This window comes from Gadus chalcogrammus, chromosome 3 (assembly GCF_026213295.1).
Source record: "Gadus chalcogrammus isolate NIFS_2021 chromosome 3, NIFS_Gcha_1.0, whole genome shotgun sequence".
Taxonomy (NCBI): Eukaryota; Metazoa; Chordata; class Actinopteri; order Gadiformes; family Gadidae; genus Gadus; species Gadus chalcogrammus.
In genome coordinates, this window is record NC_079414.1 from 8,548,769 (window position 1) to 8,567,937 (window position 19,169).

The window sequence follows — 19,169 nt, forward strand, 5'->3', positions numbered from 1 at the left end:
ACTGCTCGAGAAATATGTTTTGCTCAGGGACATGTGTTCATTGTTTACATGCGTTTGTAGGTATGCTATTAGTATTTTCATTCATTGTTCTTTCAGGATCATACCTGCAGTGCACCAGCTGCAAAAGCAGACCCCCCTTGTGTCAGCCATCCACCACCCCCCCCCCCCATCCAGTCATTTCCATAACGCTGAAACAATTTGACATTATTGGATATAATTCCTTCATTAACTCCGCATGCATTTATTGCTTCTGTTTTGAGTCCTCAGTGGGTAAGAAAAGTGAAGCAAGGGATAGGAACATGATGGGCTATGGTGGGACAGACACAAGTATGACTTAAAAACAATAAGTGGGTTTGTCTGGTTAACAGAATATACAATACGTCATATGAACACCACCTTGTCACTATGCTGTGGCAGTTTGCTAGCTACTGCAAGGAACGGCAGGGCTGAGGGTAGAAACTAAATGATGTCCTTGGCACTTAATGGTGGACATGGGGAAAGAGGTCTACCTCTTCCAGGAAAAGTGTAAGGCCGCTCGTACTCACTCATACCAGTGTGGGATCTTATGTTAGTATGAATATTTTAGTAATTTACCTGCCTATTGGGTGCATCTAAGAAATTATATATAAATGAAACCAGGGATTACAGACTAAAGTTCATTAGATATTTTGCTTGCCTTGGAAACTTGAATGGACTGCTGCCTTATCATGGTTTAAAAAAATGATCAGTATTGTTTATTTTCTTTATTTATTGGGTGCAACCAAGCAACTACTATTGTCAATCGCAAGTGCAAGGTTATTTACTCCTAAACTAAATGGGTTATCAGCAAAGTATGCAGTGCGCACCCTGCTGTGGTATTCCATGCCGTTTTACCTCCACACCCCAGTGACGCAAAAACAACTTCCTCGTTTGAGGAGTTATCCGGTACCTGCTACATGTTTATGCTAAACACCTCACCTTCCAGCGTAACAGAAGTCGATACAAAATACAACATTGTTGGCATGAAGACATTCCAAAAATATATATATATTACGTTGGATCCAAACCCATTCCGAAATGACTTCCGATGACTCTCAGTCCTGTTTTTGTCCTGAATTGATGATCAAGACAATCAACTGCACCAGAACACGCATGTTTGGAGCAATTGTCCCATTTATTTAATTGGAGGCCTTCAAAATCAAATTCATTTAAACATTCTTAGCAATTGTTTCATTGATCGTTTTTTTTGCGGCATTACACACCTTAGTTTCCAATAAAACTCAAACACCAATTAAAAATACTGATCCCACAATTATGAAGTTACAATGCAAATAATTAGCACAAACTTCTGCCCGACCACTGAAGAAGGTAAAATACATTGGTTAAAATAAAGAGTAACTAATAACCATATTAAAGAAAAACAGATACAGTGAGAGGTACAGAATGCTGCGTGTGTACAGACACTAGAACCAGTGTCCAAGGTTAAACTGGTGTCTACAAGAGGAGAGCTGGCCTGGGGTTGGAGGCGCAGGTGGAAAGAGCGACAATGATGCAGTGCACACGCAAAGGATGATGAACACAAAATAATGCCAGGGTACACTGTATAGTGTACCCTGGAGATACACTGTATATTCACACCACAAGTTTTAGACGGCTAAGCTGCAGGAGCGGCTTTAAAAAATAACCACCAAGCAAACTTCAAAGACAGCATGCAGAGGCTGCGTGTTAACCAACATCAAACCAAAGTGTTCACTGTAGAATTTTAAGGTTAAATAAGTTGTCCTTCTAGTTGGCAAAAAATGGTGTTGGGTTGCCTGAAAAAAATTATAATAAAAATATGCAGGCCACTCCACTGTCAGAATGATAACTGCTGAGAATGAGGATGCCATTCATTCTTCTCATCCTCCTACTGTGGAGAGAGCAGGCAGAACAAGAGCAGATAACCAACCGGTCTCTACCAGGATGAACACCTCCCATTTAGGCCCTTGGCTCTCTCATGCATGATTATGTATTCTCGTCAGAACTGGTACCCAGGTTTACACTATCAGAGTGTGTCAATAGAAAAACCCCTCAAAACATTTAAATGAAAGAAATATGCCAGACGGGCTTAGTTAGGCTGAACAGAGATATCGCTAATGGTGCCAGCAGTCCAGAAGCAGCCGGATCACCACCGGCACCGTGGGGATCCGGGGGCAGAAGGCCTTGGATCGATGTAGGCCACTTCATTTCAAATGGTTTCAAGGCCATAGATACCCCTGATAAGACGTCCCCTGAAAAAGGTGAGAACCAAACAAGAAGGGGGAAAGACCATTCCAGCTGACCAGTGGGGCCTGGCCGCTTGCCGTTGGATGGCAGGACTGGTGGCTCTGGAGACGGTTTAGCTGCCGAAGCCGAAGATGCCCTTGATGTAGCCGGTCAGGCCGCCCTTGCCCTTCTGCTCCACCTTGTCGTCGAGCGGCGGGAACGCCACGTGGTTGAGGGCCAGGTCGAAGAACAGGGGCTTGCAGGGGATGGGCTGGAAGCCCGGGGGGAAGTGCACCAGGTTGGGCTGCTTGCCCACCAGGGCCGGGTCCAGCCGGAAGGTCTCCAATCGGTCGCACAGAGGCTGCGGAAAAATGGTGAAGAAAGGATGGCAGAAAAATTAAACTAAATAAATACACGCCTTATAAATTTGAATGAGAACAAGATAAATAAAACTGATTTAAAAAGGCCAAAATCAAAGCGTCCAAAATGTTCCCCCATGGAGGCGGTGATGTCCCTGTCGGCTCACCGTGTTGTCCTTCACCGGGCGCTCGGCCGGAGACTCGTTCACCTCCTCCGTGTCTGAAACAGCCAATTGAAATGGTGATTATCACAAGACAAAGAAAATACATGCATTTAAATGAAAGGCGTTTCAGTGTGACAATAATACAACGCATGATGTCCTGCGGTGCCCATGGCGACCCGTCCTGCGGTGGAGCCTACCTAGAATGGCAGCAGCCTGGAGGGAGTACTTCTCAGCGTTGACCTCAGCGATCAGTTCCTGGACGTCGGGCAGTTCCTTAATTTTACAGAAACAAAAATAAGAAAAGTTAAAACGAGTACACAAATGAATGCAGACGGGTACAATAACTTCCAGCTTAAGACGCTTCCTATGAAAGAGTAAGTCAGACGTGTGTGTGTCTCTAGCAATGGTAGAATTAGGGCTGGGCGATATGGACCAAAAGTCATATCTCGACATCTTCAAGCAGAATATCGATACAAGATAAATATCGATATTTGTTAACGCAACAATATCATAGTTGCCGTTGCCGAGCTCCAACTCGTCCTCTACATCGGTGGCGCCGCTGTGCTCTCATTTCCAGCCTGCCTGCGTCGCTGTGCTCGTTACCCTGCCTTGCTGATGGGGGGGAGGGGGGAGTTACCGTGGAGTTACCGTTATTACTATAGCCTACATACCTACTGTTTGGATTTACCGTTACTATTCCTACCGTTCGGATTTGAATACAGTTTGATGGTTGAATAAACCGTGGACTAGACACTGCCTCCGCCTCGTATTTGAGAACATTACAATATTATATATAATATCACGGCCAAAAGCTTGGTGCGCCTCCGGAATATTATGAATCTTATTATGTATTAATCATAATTATATTATCAATTATATAATTAATATATCCCGACCGTCAGAGAACCCAGCCGTCGGGTTCTCCGACGTCTCTGGTTCTTCCACTTCGTCATCAATCTGAATCACAGAATTGAATGGCGACATGGAGCGACACCGGCCGGAGCTGAGCTCCTCCGGAGCGGACCCCCGCCGGACCCTCCAGCGGGTGTCCGGGAGTCCGGAATCAATTTGGGACAATTGCTGTACTATTAATGTCGAGACAGCTTAAAATTTTGGGTCGCTTCACGCATTTTTGAGCACGTTGTGCTGCTGCAAGTGATGGACGAGGTCGGTCGTAGGTACTCGACCCTTTAGTTGCGACAGATTTGAAGCACTCTCTGCAAAAGACCTGATTCTGTCATTCGTCAGACACCTTGTACCCAAAACATGTCCGAACTATGGAGCCATTTGCCTTCTGCTTACATACAAGCTCCTCTGCACCGCGTTTGGCTGCGGACTCCATGTTTCACGCTGTAGTGGATTTAAAAAAGTGTCGTGACTGGAATGGGGCCCGGGCCGTGTGAGCGGGAGAGATAAGCAGAGTTACGAAATAGCAGGCGGCAGTCGCGGTTTGAAACTGCTGTTAATTGGATAAAATATGCTGTACTTTCAACGCTAATTAAACTATATCGATGTTGACGATAGCGTCTCGTTCCATATCTCGTTTGAAAAAATATCGATATATTTCAAATATCGATACATCGCCCAGCCCTAGGTAGAACGCAGATCTGTTGGGCTGACCTTGTCACCAATACTCTTGGCCTTGGACTGGACCTCCTTGGCGTACTTGAGCACCCTCTCGTACAGAACCAGGGCCTCGCTCCACTTCTTCACCAGCACGTAGGACTGGGCGATAAAGAAGCACCTGGGGGATGGAGCCATGGACACTCATTAGTTTGGACAACATGGGCCAACGGTAAACATACTTAGTGAATGCTTATTTCTTCTTCCTTTCTTTGTATCATTAGGTATTCACAGAATATCTTTGGATACCTATTGTTATTGTAGGGATTGCCATTAGTATTATGAATTGGTAACCCAATTCATAATTGGGTTACCAATTCATAATTCATCGGGCGCTTACCCCCCGAAGTAAGCGCCTCACAGCTAGCTGTGCATGTGTGACTTTGTACGTGACAAATACAACCTAGTTATGAATGTGTGAATGTGAATGCGTTACCTGTAAGCCTTGTAGACAAGAGTCTTGAGGGCCATCTCCTTCTGGAAGGTGTGGTCTTCCTCCAATCCCTGTAGGGTGGACAACTCTGCCAGACTCTGTGAGGGGAGAGGAGAACATGCCAGAGAGAGGACACTAACTATTGAGAAAGTACTCCCAATATACACTCAGTTCTAGCCTATAGGATGCGTGTGCTCAGTGCGTGTACCTGGAGGATGATCTCATACAGGCGGATGAGGTCCTGGGGCTTGGGCCCCCTCTTGTTCTCGTCGTTGTGCGGGTCCTTCAGCTTGGCTTGCAGCGTGTGGGCCATGCTCTCGTTCCTCTTCACCACCGTGCACAGCTTGATGTAGCTCAGGTAGCTAGAGCGGGGACCACCGCCCCAAATCAATAACACTTCGACCTCACCTCCCAGCACAGCCCCACAGATGGAAATGCAGCATGAGCTCATGTTGTCGGGGACACCGTTTTTTTTTACCTGTGCAGGAACTGCAGGTTGGACACCTTGCCGGTGTCCGCATCAGGGCCCCGCTCTCTCTGCTTCTGTGGGCGGATGATGGAAGACCAGCATAAAATAACGGGACAACACTAGATGTGCATTGTTCTTCTTTGCCACTTGACTGGCCATAGATCAGGAGTTGTTCCTCGAGTTCACATTCGGTCTTTTAAGCCTAGTGTGTGCCCAGGCTGGAGCCGTGGTCTGTGAGGCCGTCCTCACCTCAGCCTTGAGCTCCTCCCTCACAGCCTGGATGGTGTCTCTGCACTCGGACAGCAGGGTCTCGTACAGGTGCTCTTTGGTGTCCTCGTTGGATGCCTGCTCACCAGGGACAAAACAAACAGTGTCATGAAGGCTGGCGTTTACTTCAGGTTAGGGTTGCCGCGGTTATTGACATTTTCACACCGAGTAATACACTCGTGTCAACACCGGTATTACCGAGTATAAACGGTATAAACTTTGAAACTAGGTCAACCGCCATCTTCTCCGTCAACTCTCCTCTCACACTCGGTGACATCGTCTGGCAGCGTGCCAATTCTCGATGACAGCGTCTTATAACGTTCTATATATAATAGTATAACATCATTTTATATATAATATCACGGCCAAAAGCTCTATGCGCCTCCAGATGGCCGTAGCACGGGGAGCTCTCGTAGGGATTGGGCTTCGCGGGGTTCCTTTACTGACAATGCTATGGTTATCGGTCTTGTGTGTTCCAACGGTTTATTAGGTAGCCTATCTATTATTACATGTTTATTTTCTTAATTATATTATTAATTACTGAAGAATTTTTTTTATTACTGGGAAAAAAAAACAACTGATGCCGGTGTGCAACACCGAGTAATCGGTGTTGTCTACAACAACGGTAACACCGTATACCGCGGCAACCCTATTTCAGGTCCTCAACTTGTCATCAGTATTCATCCGACACATTGACTGCCCAAATTCGGGACTTAAATTTGCACCTTGGAGAAATGCAATATTAACAATGTAAAAAGATCATTTACGTTCAAATGCTAGAGTAATGGATACCAAGTGTGCCCCTTTGGGTTGCATTACCTCTTAATCGAATGACCAGGATTAGGCAGATTAACAAAATAAATCAATACAACCTCCTAGTCTGACATAGTGGAATGTCAGACTAGAATGTGGCTTTGTGCCGGAAATATCCAAAATTCAGAAATGTGAAATTCCAACCAAACCAGAAGAGGACAGTACAGTCTACAGTTGAATGAACGCATATTCATACAGAAACACAAAAACAATGGCTTCTTTGAAAATCAGATCTTAGGTATGCATGGTTTTGATGGCTGCTTTCACACTAGAGACGTTTGGTTAGTTTTCGGCAAGGCAAGGCAACTTTATTTATATAGCACTTCTCATACAGGAAGCAGACTCAAAGTGCTTCACGACTTAAAGTCACACTGGGTAAGACTGAGCCCCTCCCAGTTATGCTGGATACTTTCTGAATTAAAAAAAAATTAAACAACATTCTTCACTCCACTGTTACTTGCCTGGTCACCCGTGTGACACAAATTACCATACATTGGTTGGCTTTTTGTTGCGAGTTGGAGCGGATTAGGAATTCTTAAAGACAGTAAAATAAGAACATTCAAAATAAAATGGATAACTGCCAGAGCTTGGAACATTTTATCTTAATGAAGATAAAGTCCAAGTTTTTTTTTTGTCAACTCCATTTCACATCTTCACAGTCTCAACCAATTTGATCAACCCTACATTTTTTCATACATTCATACCCTTTAGACATTTCACTGGGTTATATGGCATATGACGGTAAATACAAATCCGTTCAACACTAATCGCTGGCGAACAAACCTATTTCCAGAGCAACAACAATGCAACGGCAAAGAGTTTATTTTGGAGGGAGCCGACCATGGTCAACACGTACAATTGGCAAGGTCTCGGAACATGACACAGCTTTTGAGCTACCCGTATGAAGAGGGAACCTGTAAGAGTCTGTCCATACTCATGTTGCATGTTTAATTCAATGTTTTTCAGACAGTTCTCATTTCATCTCACCCGTGTTTGTTTCTGTGTCTCACTCACTAACTCGTGTCAAAATGCTAATGAAAATGCAGATTCTATTGCCCGAGTAGCATCTCGTGAGATGATCTACAATTAGTGGTGCAACAGTTCACGGGTTACCCGTGATCCGTACGGGTCAACCCTCAAGGTTTGGGACGCAAGTGATCCGCGGATCGGCTGATAAAAAAAAGAAATAAAAGTTGTGCGTTCACGAGATCAGCGCATGTTTAAAGGACAATTCCGGTATTTAGCACATAGAGCCCCCTTTCTGTTTTTTCTAGGATGAAATTTAGTGGTTGACACACCAAAATGTTGACAATTGGACCCGTCTCAGGTATTTCGCTCATTTCGATTCGCCCCTGCCTGCTTCAGAATGGCTGGCTTTGGGCATTCACAAACGTGTCCTTAAAACAACCCTAAACGTTTGTTTTCAGAAATGTGCAACTCACCGAGTGGCAAGTGGTGTTCGTTGATGTTCCTAATCAAGTATCGTAGCGAAATACAGTTTGTCGTATTTTATTTGGCGTTTCGTAAATCCTGTTGAAATGGTAACCCGACTGGAAGCTGAAGCGGAAATGGGCTGTTCGTGTTTGGTTGTAGTCTTTTTGCCCCGTTCTCTGTGCTTCCTTTTGACAGTTTTTTTTTTCTTCATTTTTTTTCCATTTACAATCCATTTATTTTGTTTAAATGATTTTTTATACGTTTTTATTTTATGTGGACACAATTTTTTATTTTTTTTATATTTACTATGCTTAAAGGCAGCAGGATTATTACCTAATTTCTCACTTTATTTTGTTACACATTTGAAGATTTTATTTAAAGTCACATTTGTCCCGTTATCTTTTTTCCTGCTGTTGATCCGAAAATGATCCGACCCGTGACTCACAAGCCGTGACACGATCCGAACCGTGAGTTTTGCGACCCATTGATCCCCTAACTACAATGAATGTAACTTGTATCAGATTTCTGGCCCGCTATACCAGTGCCATTTGGTCGAGAACAGCTGCTCCAGTAAAACTAGAACCGCTCCGTCAAAATGTTATAATTCTCAGTAATTTATCCGTTATAAGTCTGGGTCCGCCCATAAGTGACCTCTGCTATAGAGGGACTTAAAGAGAACCCTTTAAAATACAAATGTATTGTCATTTCGCTATAATTTCCGACCAACATGTCTTAAAACTCACACCCATCTTAGTGATATTTTTTAAAAGGTTTGGGCAAAACTGACAATAGTATGGTATAACTAAGCCATATTTACTACTGAAGTTTGGACTTGCATTAGAATGTTAAACATTTGTCACTGTTCTTTTGGAACGCAACAATGATAATTTGATAAAAGAATGTCACACACGTATACAAGGAATGTGTTTGTAAGGTGAGCGTGTGTGTTTCGATCTCCTTGCCCAATCAGCTAGGGAGATAGACCTTGGCAATCAGTCAACAGAGACTTGAATTTCCAGGCCTAAAGTCTGTCTGAATGGGACAATTGTACTGCATGAGAAGCACCAACCTCTCCTGCCTCGTCATGAAACACAGACTCCAGGCATATGGGGTGGAATGTACAATGCATCACAGCCGAATCATATCAACCCGATTATTCAAACATTTTTGTGATTAGTGATTACCAAAATCCAACGACGCAAAATATACCCCCCTTATGATAATTAGACAACATTGACTTTCCCATTGCGCAACGTAGATCTTAGTCTCTCAAAGAGAGAAAAGATTTCACAAAAATTTAGAACGATATAAAGATGGCCGCGTGAGGTGATGTCAATCAGGCAAACCGATGCAGGCATTTTGTCAATGAACAGACCGGTTAGAGATTAACTGATGCAAATTGAAGCACGCTATAGGGCTCGTACATTGTAACATTACATTGTAATGACCCGCATCCATTTTTAGAAGCATAAGAGCATTGGAATGTTAGTTCTTGTGTTGGTAGAAAGGTTTTTTTTGGTCCAATAAGTAATTAATCTTGTCATTATGGGAATACATGGTTGAATTTGATGTGATATACGGCAAAACAAAATGTCCATTAGCCTAGGTTACAGTATATTTACATTGATTTAGGATTTTAAAGTACTACAATCCTCATCAACAAATGCTCCCAAAATGATGACTCAACAATTCCGAAGGCAAACAAGTTGACGCAGTTGGTATAAAAACCACATTTAATAAGGTTTAAGGTATCTTTTATAATCATTATTTAATACATTTTCTAAAAAAAGATTGAGATTCCAGTTGGTTTCTATGAGTCGGAGACCCGATACTTGAAAGTAAACAAGAAGTCAACAATTATGCAGTGTCAGGCTCTCTTTAAGGCTTTTGCATACTTAAAATGAATCAGTCTAAAATCAATGAATGGATTATAACTAACTAAACCAATTCCGGGCTTTGGATCCCTATTTGCCTTTGAATATAAATTGGATACATCATCAAGCCCACGTCAGGAATTTATATTAGGACACACTGTGGTTAACATTAATTAAGTTTCAAGTTACTTTTCTTTTCATCATGCATCAAAAATCTCATCCGCCCAGTGAGTGTTGGTCATGGTCCCACACCCGAGAAACGCCCAGGACAACCGGCCCAACCCGTCAGACCTCTGTAGGACTGCTGATGGACCAGTGCATAGAGGAAACACAGGATTACGCCCCCGTTCACGACTATGCTCCCACAAATCGGATGAGGATTTTGTTGATGCGACAGGAAGCCTCATATAAATCGAATGTTGTCAGAGATCTGATTGCGGACAGTATCATCGCACCGTTGCATCATGTTTGCACAATCTAGATGTGAAGAACGATAGGGAAACATTGACCCGTGTCTTTCTGCCTTCTTGTCAGAGTCTTGCCATCCGCTACTGGAATTTGTCGTTCACCTTCATACAATGATTGTACGGTTGCGGTAGACTGCTTTCCCTTCATCTCTAGTGGCTCTTATTTATGATGTACTTGGACCTCACCCAACACGTCCTGGCCTAACAATAAGCTCCAAGCGAATAAATATGGACAATCAATGATTCCAGCTGGTGCTGCTACAGGTCTTCTATTTGCTATATAAACCATAAACTGTACTGAAATAGGATCTAAAAGCAGTTCTACATTATAATACAGGTGGGCCAACAATGGGCTGAAAGGCTTAACATGTACCAAACAAAAAGGCTGACTCCGAAACTGACGATTGTAATCTAGCCACAGCAGAGAGCAGCAGGGTGTAGCCACTGTGTTCATGAGAGCCAGAATGCACAGAATGCAGCACTGCAATGCAGGGTACTGCATGCCACAGCACTGACTTGTCAATGGGTGTGATTGAAAGGTGTGAGGAAAGGTCTCCGGCAGGAGGAAACGGCACCCTGGCCTTGACTCAGGGAGGAGTGAGATTGAGCTCCACCTGTCGGGGGGCTCACGGAATGGGCGATCATTTGACCACCACATGTAGGGTTGTTTAGCCATTACAAAATGTACCCTCAGTGTTTTTCCAAATTATTTTGTGAGACAATGGTGGTGGTTGGACATGGGACCCTCTAGGGGTCTGGGGGCATGCTCCCCCGGATTTTTTTTTTTGTACTTTCTAAGTTAAATGCATCAATCTGGTTTACTTTAAGAGTAATATTCGGAACAATTTTGTGCTCTAGTACCTATTTCATCAAAGAAATGAATTGCGAGCGAGGATTGCTGAACGGGAAACGCGAAAATCATTTATTGTAAAGGGGGTAACACAACCTCAATGGCCAAGCACATGAGGATTGTGCATCAAATGAAGACCAAATGCAGTACCTTCGACTGTCTCCGAGTTGAAAAGACTACGTCTCCTTCTCCTGGCGCACCACAGAGGGGCCCGTCTTAATCATCCACTCAAACTACGAACGGTAATCGCACACAGACATTGTCGCTAGTCCCGTCAGTTAAAAATAGTAATCCAATGATGAAATCTGTGTTATTAGCAGAATACAAGCTAGTTATCTTAAAAAGTAAATAAAGTTGCAGATGTGCTGCGTGATGATGTGTTGAGGTTGGCTCAGTAAAACGATTTAGGTTATCATGATGCGTTCAAATGTAACATAAAGAAACAGTAAATTGAGTTTTTGGTGAGAAACATAGCAATATTGTATTACCTACTCATGTTTCTGTATTACTAATACAGTTGTATAGTGCTCTAATCCTTTTAGTTTATATAACTAAAAATACTGCTCAATATTTATTAAGAATTACATATTTAATTTAAAATGCAATTATCCTCATCATTTCCTCAATTTCCTCATCACTAAAAACCTTGTATTTCCACAAATTAATGGAAAAGTATCGATAGTGGTATCGATAAAGACACGATACCACTATCGAAAATGGTATCGATATCAATAAATATTAATGATCCCCATCCCTACTCATGGTAGGATCATATCGTGGTCTAAACCAATAAGAGAAAGAGCTTGTCGGTTCTTTGCCCGTGATTGGCTCTGGTCCTGTTCACTGCTTGTGTTTTTGTTTTTTTAATTGCGAACGAGCGCCAGAGTAACTGAAACGGATAAAGAAAATAAACGCGACAAAAGAGGGGGAAAATTAAGCGAGGTAAAAACATAGAATGTTTTTTCGTCCAAAAAAAATAAGCCTACTGTTCCAACCTGCCCTACTACTGAGAGTAGTTATTCAGAGAGTTGAATTACCCGCAGAAGCCCTTTTATTTGGAAATGTTTTATTTTGCTTATTTTTTTTTGTTTTAAATGTTCCATTTCAGCTCAGTGAAAAACTTGAAACACTTTATTTGTATTTGTATATATAATTGTGCCTCAAATAAAGACAAGCATTTCTCTACACCTCATGCTGCGTTCCAGGGACACTTTTTAGCCCGTAAGTTACGAGCTGGTACTGGGAGTGAATCGGTCTGGTACGAGTTCACGGGTAGTGAGTTGCGGGTTTGTCTGCCGTTCCAGGGCATTTTCCCGGGTAGAAGGTTGTGACAACACGGGTTACGGGTTGCCTGGAACGCACCATTATTCTTATTCGAAAATCATTCACATTATATGAAAGTTATGGAGAGCGATAAAAAGGTGCACCTAAAAAAATAAGTTAGGCGCACCAGTGCAACCAACGCATAAAGTTAGTCTGGAGCCCTGATGAGGGGAAAAAAGATCTACCCAATCTCAACAACACATTGATTTTGCATTAGAGGTATGCCATCCAGCACTGGGGCCCTTTAATAACACTGGGGCCCTTTAAATAAAGATAAATGAGTCTCAATGTGCTTTTAAAGATAATTACTGTATTTTCCGCCCTATAAGGCACACCGTAGTATAAGCCGCAGCAGCTAAATTGAATGATGTGTACATATATAAGCCGCACTGGAGCCCGCCGCTTAAAGGGGGGGGGGCGCGGTCCGGTCATAGAGCCCATAGAGTTAAAGTTGGTGGACTGTAACCTGTAAAATCCATAGACTAGGAGGTCCCCTAGTGGCCGTTAGCTGTAAAAATTAGGGATGGGCATAATTAATCGATGCTCGATAATTGATCGTTAAGAAATGCGATCAATTTATATTGTTATTGATCAAAAGGACGTTGTGTTTGCGCGACAATACCTCTGCATCCCCGCAACTTCGGTCCCGTCAAAGCGGGTGTTTTCTGCTGCTGGACTGACAGTTACAAGGCTGCGTTCGCGTCTGACCCCCGAGCATGTTAACATGCTTATATTCCTAAACAAAAATATCTAGGCTGGAGTTACTGTATGCTATGGACAGTAGGGACAGTCACCACCGTATTTGAGTCGTTCTTTTTTTTCTTAATATGTTGTCTCTCGCTCCGCTTTTCTTTCGGCTTGGTGCCTCTTGGAGTCGTTACATTTTGCCAAAACTGATATTTTAGCAACAAGTTCAGCATTATATATGTTCAATAAGGTATTGCTTTTAGATAGACTAGTTCATGCAATTGTTTGTAAATGGGTGGCTCATCTTTTTGTTGCGAGCCTTTTCCGCGCGCCGGCTGCAGCCTATAGGCATTATATGTCTGCCTTTTTTCCCCCTTTTTTTCCAAAACAGTTATACAGTTTAATGCCCACTTTTAGCCTACTGCCTTTGTTTGATTATTGTTGTCCGATAAGTTGGCTACTTATTGTAATAGGCTACAGATTTAGTCTTGTTGAATCGTTTCCAAACCTTTAAGAGCGCCTGTAGGCGCATTGTTCGGACTTTACGAGCGCCGCATAGGCCTATAACCTATAATGCCTGTATTTATTATTTTAAAACTGTTAAACAGTTGTAGGTCTTCAAGTTAACTGTATTGTATTAATGTTGGCCCATACATTATTGTTGGAATAAAGATTTCATTGATAAAAACATGCTGCATTTTGTATTTTCTACCAACGGGAATTTCAATATAGCCTATAGAAAAAAGTTAATGATTAATCGATAATTGATCGATAACTCTAGCGATGCTCGATCAAGGAAATTTCTTCAAATGCCCATCCCTAGTAAAAATCCATAGATTAGCCGTTATATAAGCCGCAGAATCGAAAAATCTGAAAAAAGGCGCGGCTTAGCAAACTATTGTACGATTACGTCAGAAAATGATGTTGACAAAACAGATTGTGGGTTCATCCTGTTGTATACATAACACGACTACAGGAAACCACAGGGTGACACAAAGGGTGTAAAACAACAATGAATTCTATAGGACTACCGTTCCACCGGCGGACTGACCTGAGCGATGGCGGCCTCGTTGTCGGCCAGCCCCAGGAGGAAGATGCGGGCTTTGTCGATCTTGACGGGCAGCGTACGTCCTCTCCACTCCACTTCGCTCATGGTGGCCGCCTGCTTGGCCCGGGTCTGGGTGATCAGTGCCTAGAAAACAACTCGGCTGGTAAAATATCCGTGGGCATTTTCGTAAATTATTTAACTAGATCATGCACAAAAATGCCTCCTGACATCTTACCAACTCTGGCAAACACTCTTGGAGATCCATCAAAATATTTTTCCTCAGGGTTAGACACCATCAAAAATGGTGCCCATTGAGGACATAGAGAAGAGTAACTCCAAAACCACTTTTATTTTGTTTTAAACATAGTTATTCGTCTTATATGATCATATCACTTTTACCGAAATAACTCAAATTTAGAGGAAAAAGTGGTAAAATCCTATGTTTTTGCCACTATTCCCAAAACCCTATGTGGAACGGTCCACTCTACTGAGCGCTGGTGGCGTTCTTTTGTGACGTCAGACTTCCTTTCCCGAGGTAGTCTGACGTCGCGACCCAAGAGGCACTGTTGGCGTGGTTTCATGAAACTGGTTTGCAATTTGTGCAGTTTGGAACAATGGAATCAATGGTACAAATGTGCGCATGTCCTTTCCTGGTGCTCTGGCCATGAATGTTTTCAATTTGAGAAGAACCGGACTGACCTCGAGCTTCTCTGCCATCATGTTCCCTCCACCGCCGATCAGCCTCATCTGCATCAGGTCGTTTATAGCGTTCTGGTCACCTGCCAATCAAAAGCCATTACACTTTCAATAGGGAGCCAATCTGAATGAGCCAATGAGAGATGAGATCACGATAGGACTAGACCATATGCATTGAGATCATATAATTTTGTTGTGAAGTCTTAAAAAACACATTAAAAACATACACCTTTTATTAAATATTTGTTAAATATATTGATAGGTTAGGGTTAGGATTAGAAAATGCGGGTGAATGCCGACAGCTGAATAAAAAGCTCAATCATTGCTGAGAATGCAGAAATGTAAAGTGAATTGGACTGAAGACATTTTTTCTGTAGCTTAGAGGGGACATATTATGAAACAACACTTTTCCTTGGATTTTGGGTGTCGTTTTGGGTTTCTGGTGCTCCCACACGCATACAAATATGAAAAAAGTCTACATCATTTTTTGAATGACATGCATTTCTGAAAGTACCCCACCTACAGTTACAAAAGGAGTCAGGCAGATTCGGCACCCCCTCCTACGTAGGAAGGGGGCATATTGAATATTACCTCCCACTTCCCCACCCCCTCCAATCAGAGCATAGCTAAGATTTTGTGGACCAGCAGACGAGTACTGGGCTAGGATGTTCACGCATTTCAGAAGCAGGGATATTCCATACAACAATAGATGTCTAATTTGTCAGTTTGCCATGTCACTGCCTGGCAGGGAGTCCGGCGGAGCTGCCACCGAAGCTCCTGCGGCAGTCCGGCAGCTCCGGCAGGGGAGCTCCTGCGGCAGTCCGGCAGCTCCGGCAGGGGAGCTCCTGCGGCAGTCCGGCAGCTCCGGCAGGGGAGCTTCGGCGGCAGTCCGGCAGCTCGGGTGGGGAAGCTCGGCGGCACTCCGGCAGCTCCGGGAGTACAATTTCTTTCTCTGCCGGAGCTGCCGGACTGCTGACGAGCTTCCCCCGCCGGAGCTGCCGGACTGCTGCCGAAGCTCTGGCGGCAGTCCGGCAGCTCCGGAGGGGGGAGCTCGGCGGCAGTCCGGCAGCTCAGCTCCAGGAGTGCAATCCCTTTCTCCTCCATGTCGCGGTTCAATATGGACTTCAGAGAGTCAAGGCCAAAGTTCCTTCCCCCCAATTCTTCTCAACCATGGCAGAGATAACCCCCACTACGGGTCTTTACTTGTTGTGGAAGTACCAGAGACATAAGACGCAGTCTTTATGATTCATAATATCATCCGAGGCGCACATAGCTTTTGGCCGTGATAATAGATATAATACCTCTACATCCTTATTATCATCATCATCATTATTATATAGAGCTCCGGGAGTCCACAAATGGCAACAATCAGTTCTCCTCCATGCTGTGGTTCACTCTGACAGCTCATTGGTCAATGGGCAGCAGAAAAAAAAAAAGCTAAGCTTTTAATTTGCTTTAAAGCTACAGACACCAGAAACACACATTCTGAATGGACAGAGGGGAATAGCGGTAGGCAAGATTTTTTTCCTAAAAGCTATTTCCAGCAAAAAGCTTATTTTTCTGGAACTCATATACCATGTTTACTTGTTGGGAAACACCATAATATGTCTCCTTTAAAGTATTCAGAAGTAGTAGAAGACCAAAAAAGACACACTAATGAAGAATAAAATATCTTGAGTGTGAATGCTGATACAGCATTCACACTAATAAAGAGGAATGGGTGATTACCACATAAGGTGAAAAAATATGAACCACATACCAAAAAATACAACATGCTTGTGGTACTGCATTGTATATGTAAACAAGCATAAAGCCTACAGCTTACATCGGTAATCACAGTTGTTGAGGGCTCGATGACTCCCTCGTGTGTTTAACCTGATGTATTCAACTAAATGATGTGACATTTAGCAAATAACTTGCTGTTTATTTAAAGATAATGATTATTATAAATGACAAGTACATTTGTAAATAAAAACCCTTTAAAGGAATTATTGTACTTGAATGCTATTTTGATTTGCATGCATGTGAGCTCACCAATATGTGGGTATGTAAACTATGTATATGCATGCTATATTGAAATCTATGCATGTGAACTCACAAAAGTGTGGGTGGAAGTATATACATCGGCGATAATTAAATTAAATTTATTCATTTATTCATTTTTTAAACCTAACTCTGTATAGACAGGCTTATGCATTGGCAATAATAAAGGTTCTGTCCACTAGAAGGCATTATACTAAAAAACATTTATTTACAAGAAAATGATATTAAATTAATGCTGCCTCTCATGGCATTTATTTTTTAAATCGCTGCGTTGTCTTTTGTTATAGAGAGCACTGACTCACAATTCGGGACTGTACACATACAGTGCAATATCCATTTTGCAAAAGGCGCCATTTATAGCAAATTAGTACTCACCAATGTTGTAAGCACAGTAGCGGATGTTGGGTGAGATTTCCTCAACACGCTGGTGATACAGCACTGCCAACTCTTCAGTGAAGGCGCTTGCTAGCTTCTCATAGATGGTCCTGACAACAGACACATACATTAATTGACTTGTTATCCATTCATGCATTAATTACCTGCATATTTATCTACCACCATATATATCGTTTTTTAATTCTGTAAAATTCTTACTTGCACTTGTTGAAAGCCTCCATGGCTGGCTTCCACTCCTGCAGTTCAAACTCTACCATGCCAGTCAGGTACGCTGTGTAGGCCTACAAAAAAAAATCTCAATTCATTGAGGGAAGGTCGCAAATTGCATACAAACTGCATGTGCCAACAACTGACCTAAAGAAGCATGTGATTTTTAAGTGCCCAAACAAATTTTCATAAACGAAAACGACCCACACAAACCACTGGAAATCTTTTGCATTAAATGATGATGGGTTATGAATCATCATTTAATATCAGATCCACTGTACACTTCCTCCACTAGATAAAACTAATTTAGCAGTGCAGGCTGTATTTTTAGGTGTGGTATCTCAATGGTGATACAAGCTAACCCAAACCAGTTCTAGAGGCAAGGAGGCTCTGGTGCACAGGGAGCCATGTGTGTACCTGGGCCTCAAGCTTGGTCTTTGCATCGATGCTGGGGCTCTCGCACAGCTTCTCCAGCTTCTGGCCGTGTTTGGCTGCCTTGCGCAGTCGCGACATCAGGTGGAAGCGCTTGCGGGGCTCCGTGTTGGCCTCCTGCTTTAGTTGCATGGCGTAGCTCCAGGACCTCTCGGCCTCCATCAGAACCAGCAGCAGATACCTTGAAGAGCAGCACAAGGGAGAGACGCCGAGTCACATTCCCTAAACCTAACGAGAACCACGCTGTACAGCCTTACATTTATCACTGTGTGTCTACCATTCATTTCGGACAAGTCACATTGCTATGGACAGCTTCCAAACCTGCTGTCAGAGAGCATCTCCTCGGTTATCTTCTTGCCAGTGTACTTGTGGCGGTTCCCCATCTTAAAGCCTAGGGTTTTTCGCAACCGCCGCAGCCGCCGCGAACAGTAACCCCTGGACACAGAATATGTAAATATTAGAATCATACCAAGATTATAATTGCCATCATCCACAACAATCATTAGTATCTGTATGATAGACATTAACATAAACAATGCTTTATGTATGACAGTAATTTAAGAGTGAGCATACATAACTACACTTAGACATAACAGTATGTTTAAGCCACATAGTAAATGTAGCCATCTGTGATCAAAGATATAACGTATAATAAATTACACACAATCCGGTCACATTTAGACGTAACAGACCTGTATCTCTGGTAGTCTCCATGTCTGAGGCCGTGCTGCTGCTGAGAATCCTTGATGATTTGCAGAACTGCAATTTGTAGTTATGGGAAACATACGTTCATATAAAAGTAACACACCCGAAAGATTTGCCATTAAGAAATGCCCAAGTAATCCAACAGTTTGTAGTCCTCAACCTGAAAGCAGCTGGTAGCTTTAAAACAGTAGATAGCAAGGGCTTTGTGTAAATTACATAGAAAGGAGACAGTATATTCGTATTAATTATGTGGTGATATGCCCTTTTAACAGGAAATGCACAACATAACGGACAAATTTTAGTAGATTTACACGATTACCATTCAATGAGCAAGGCGGTTCAGAATGACACGTAGCACAAGTTAGCTTATCTCCAACCTAGCTAGCCTATACAGAGGCAAGCCGACAAATATGATCATGAAGACAATTACAATCCGCACATGACGGGACGTTTAGTGTATAAAGGATACTCTCCAATCCAACTCCTGGGTCGGATACATTTTCTTTATTTTCATCCATTGAGGCAATTTTTGCCTCATTCTGCTTGTCTTGGGCCATCCTCAAATGCTAGTAGCTAAGCAGCACCCACATGCACTGGTAAAGAAGGGCCAACCAATCATGGTAGAGGGAGTGACGTCTCGTACAACTCAAAGCTCA

At 42.9% G+C, this 19,169-nt stretch overlaps 1 protein-coding gene across 1 annotated transcript; it reads right to left on the reverse strand.

The window, feature by feature from the left end:
• Positions 1-460: 460 nt before the first annotated feature.
• Positions 461-19,131, reverse strand: srp68 (signal recognition particle 68). The gene is made up of 16 exons (XM_056585780.1): positions 18,983-19,131; positions 18,501-18,567; positions 18,130-18,243; positions 17,794-17,989; positions 17,368-17,450; positions 17,149-17,258; positions 14,734-14,813; positions 14,038-14,178; positions 5,521-5,616; positions 5,281-5,345; positions 5,011-5,164; positions 4,806-4,900; positions 4,367-4,490; positions 2,944-3,019; positions 2,750-2,802; positions 461-2,584 (listed from the first exon to the last, which is right to left on the reverse strand). Exons 1-16 carry the CDS (start codon positions 19,068-19,070, stop codon positions 2,357-2,359), a joined length of 1,770 nt encoding a protein of 589 aa, XP_056441755.1. The 5' UTR covers positions 19,071-19,131; the 3' UTR covers positions 461-2,356.
• Between the last annotated feature and the right edge of the window lie 38 nt (positions 19,132-19,169).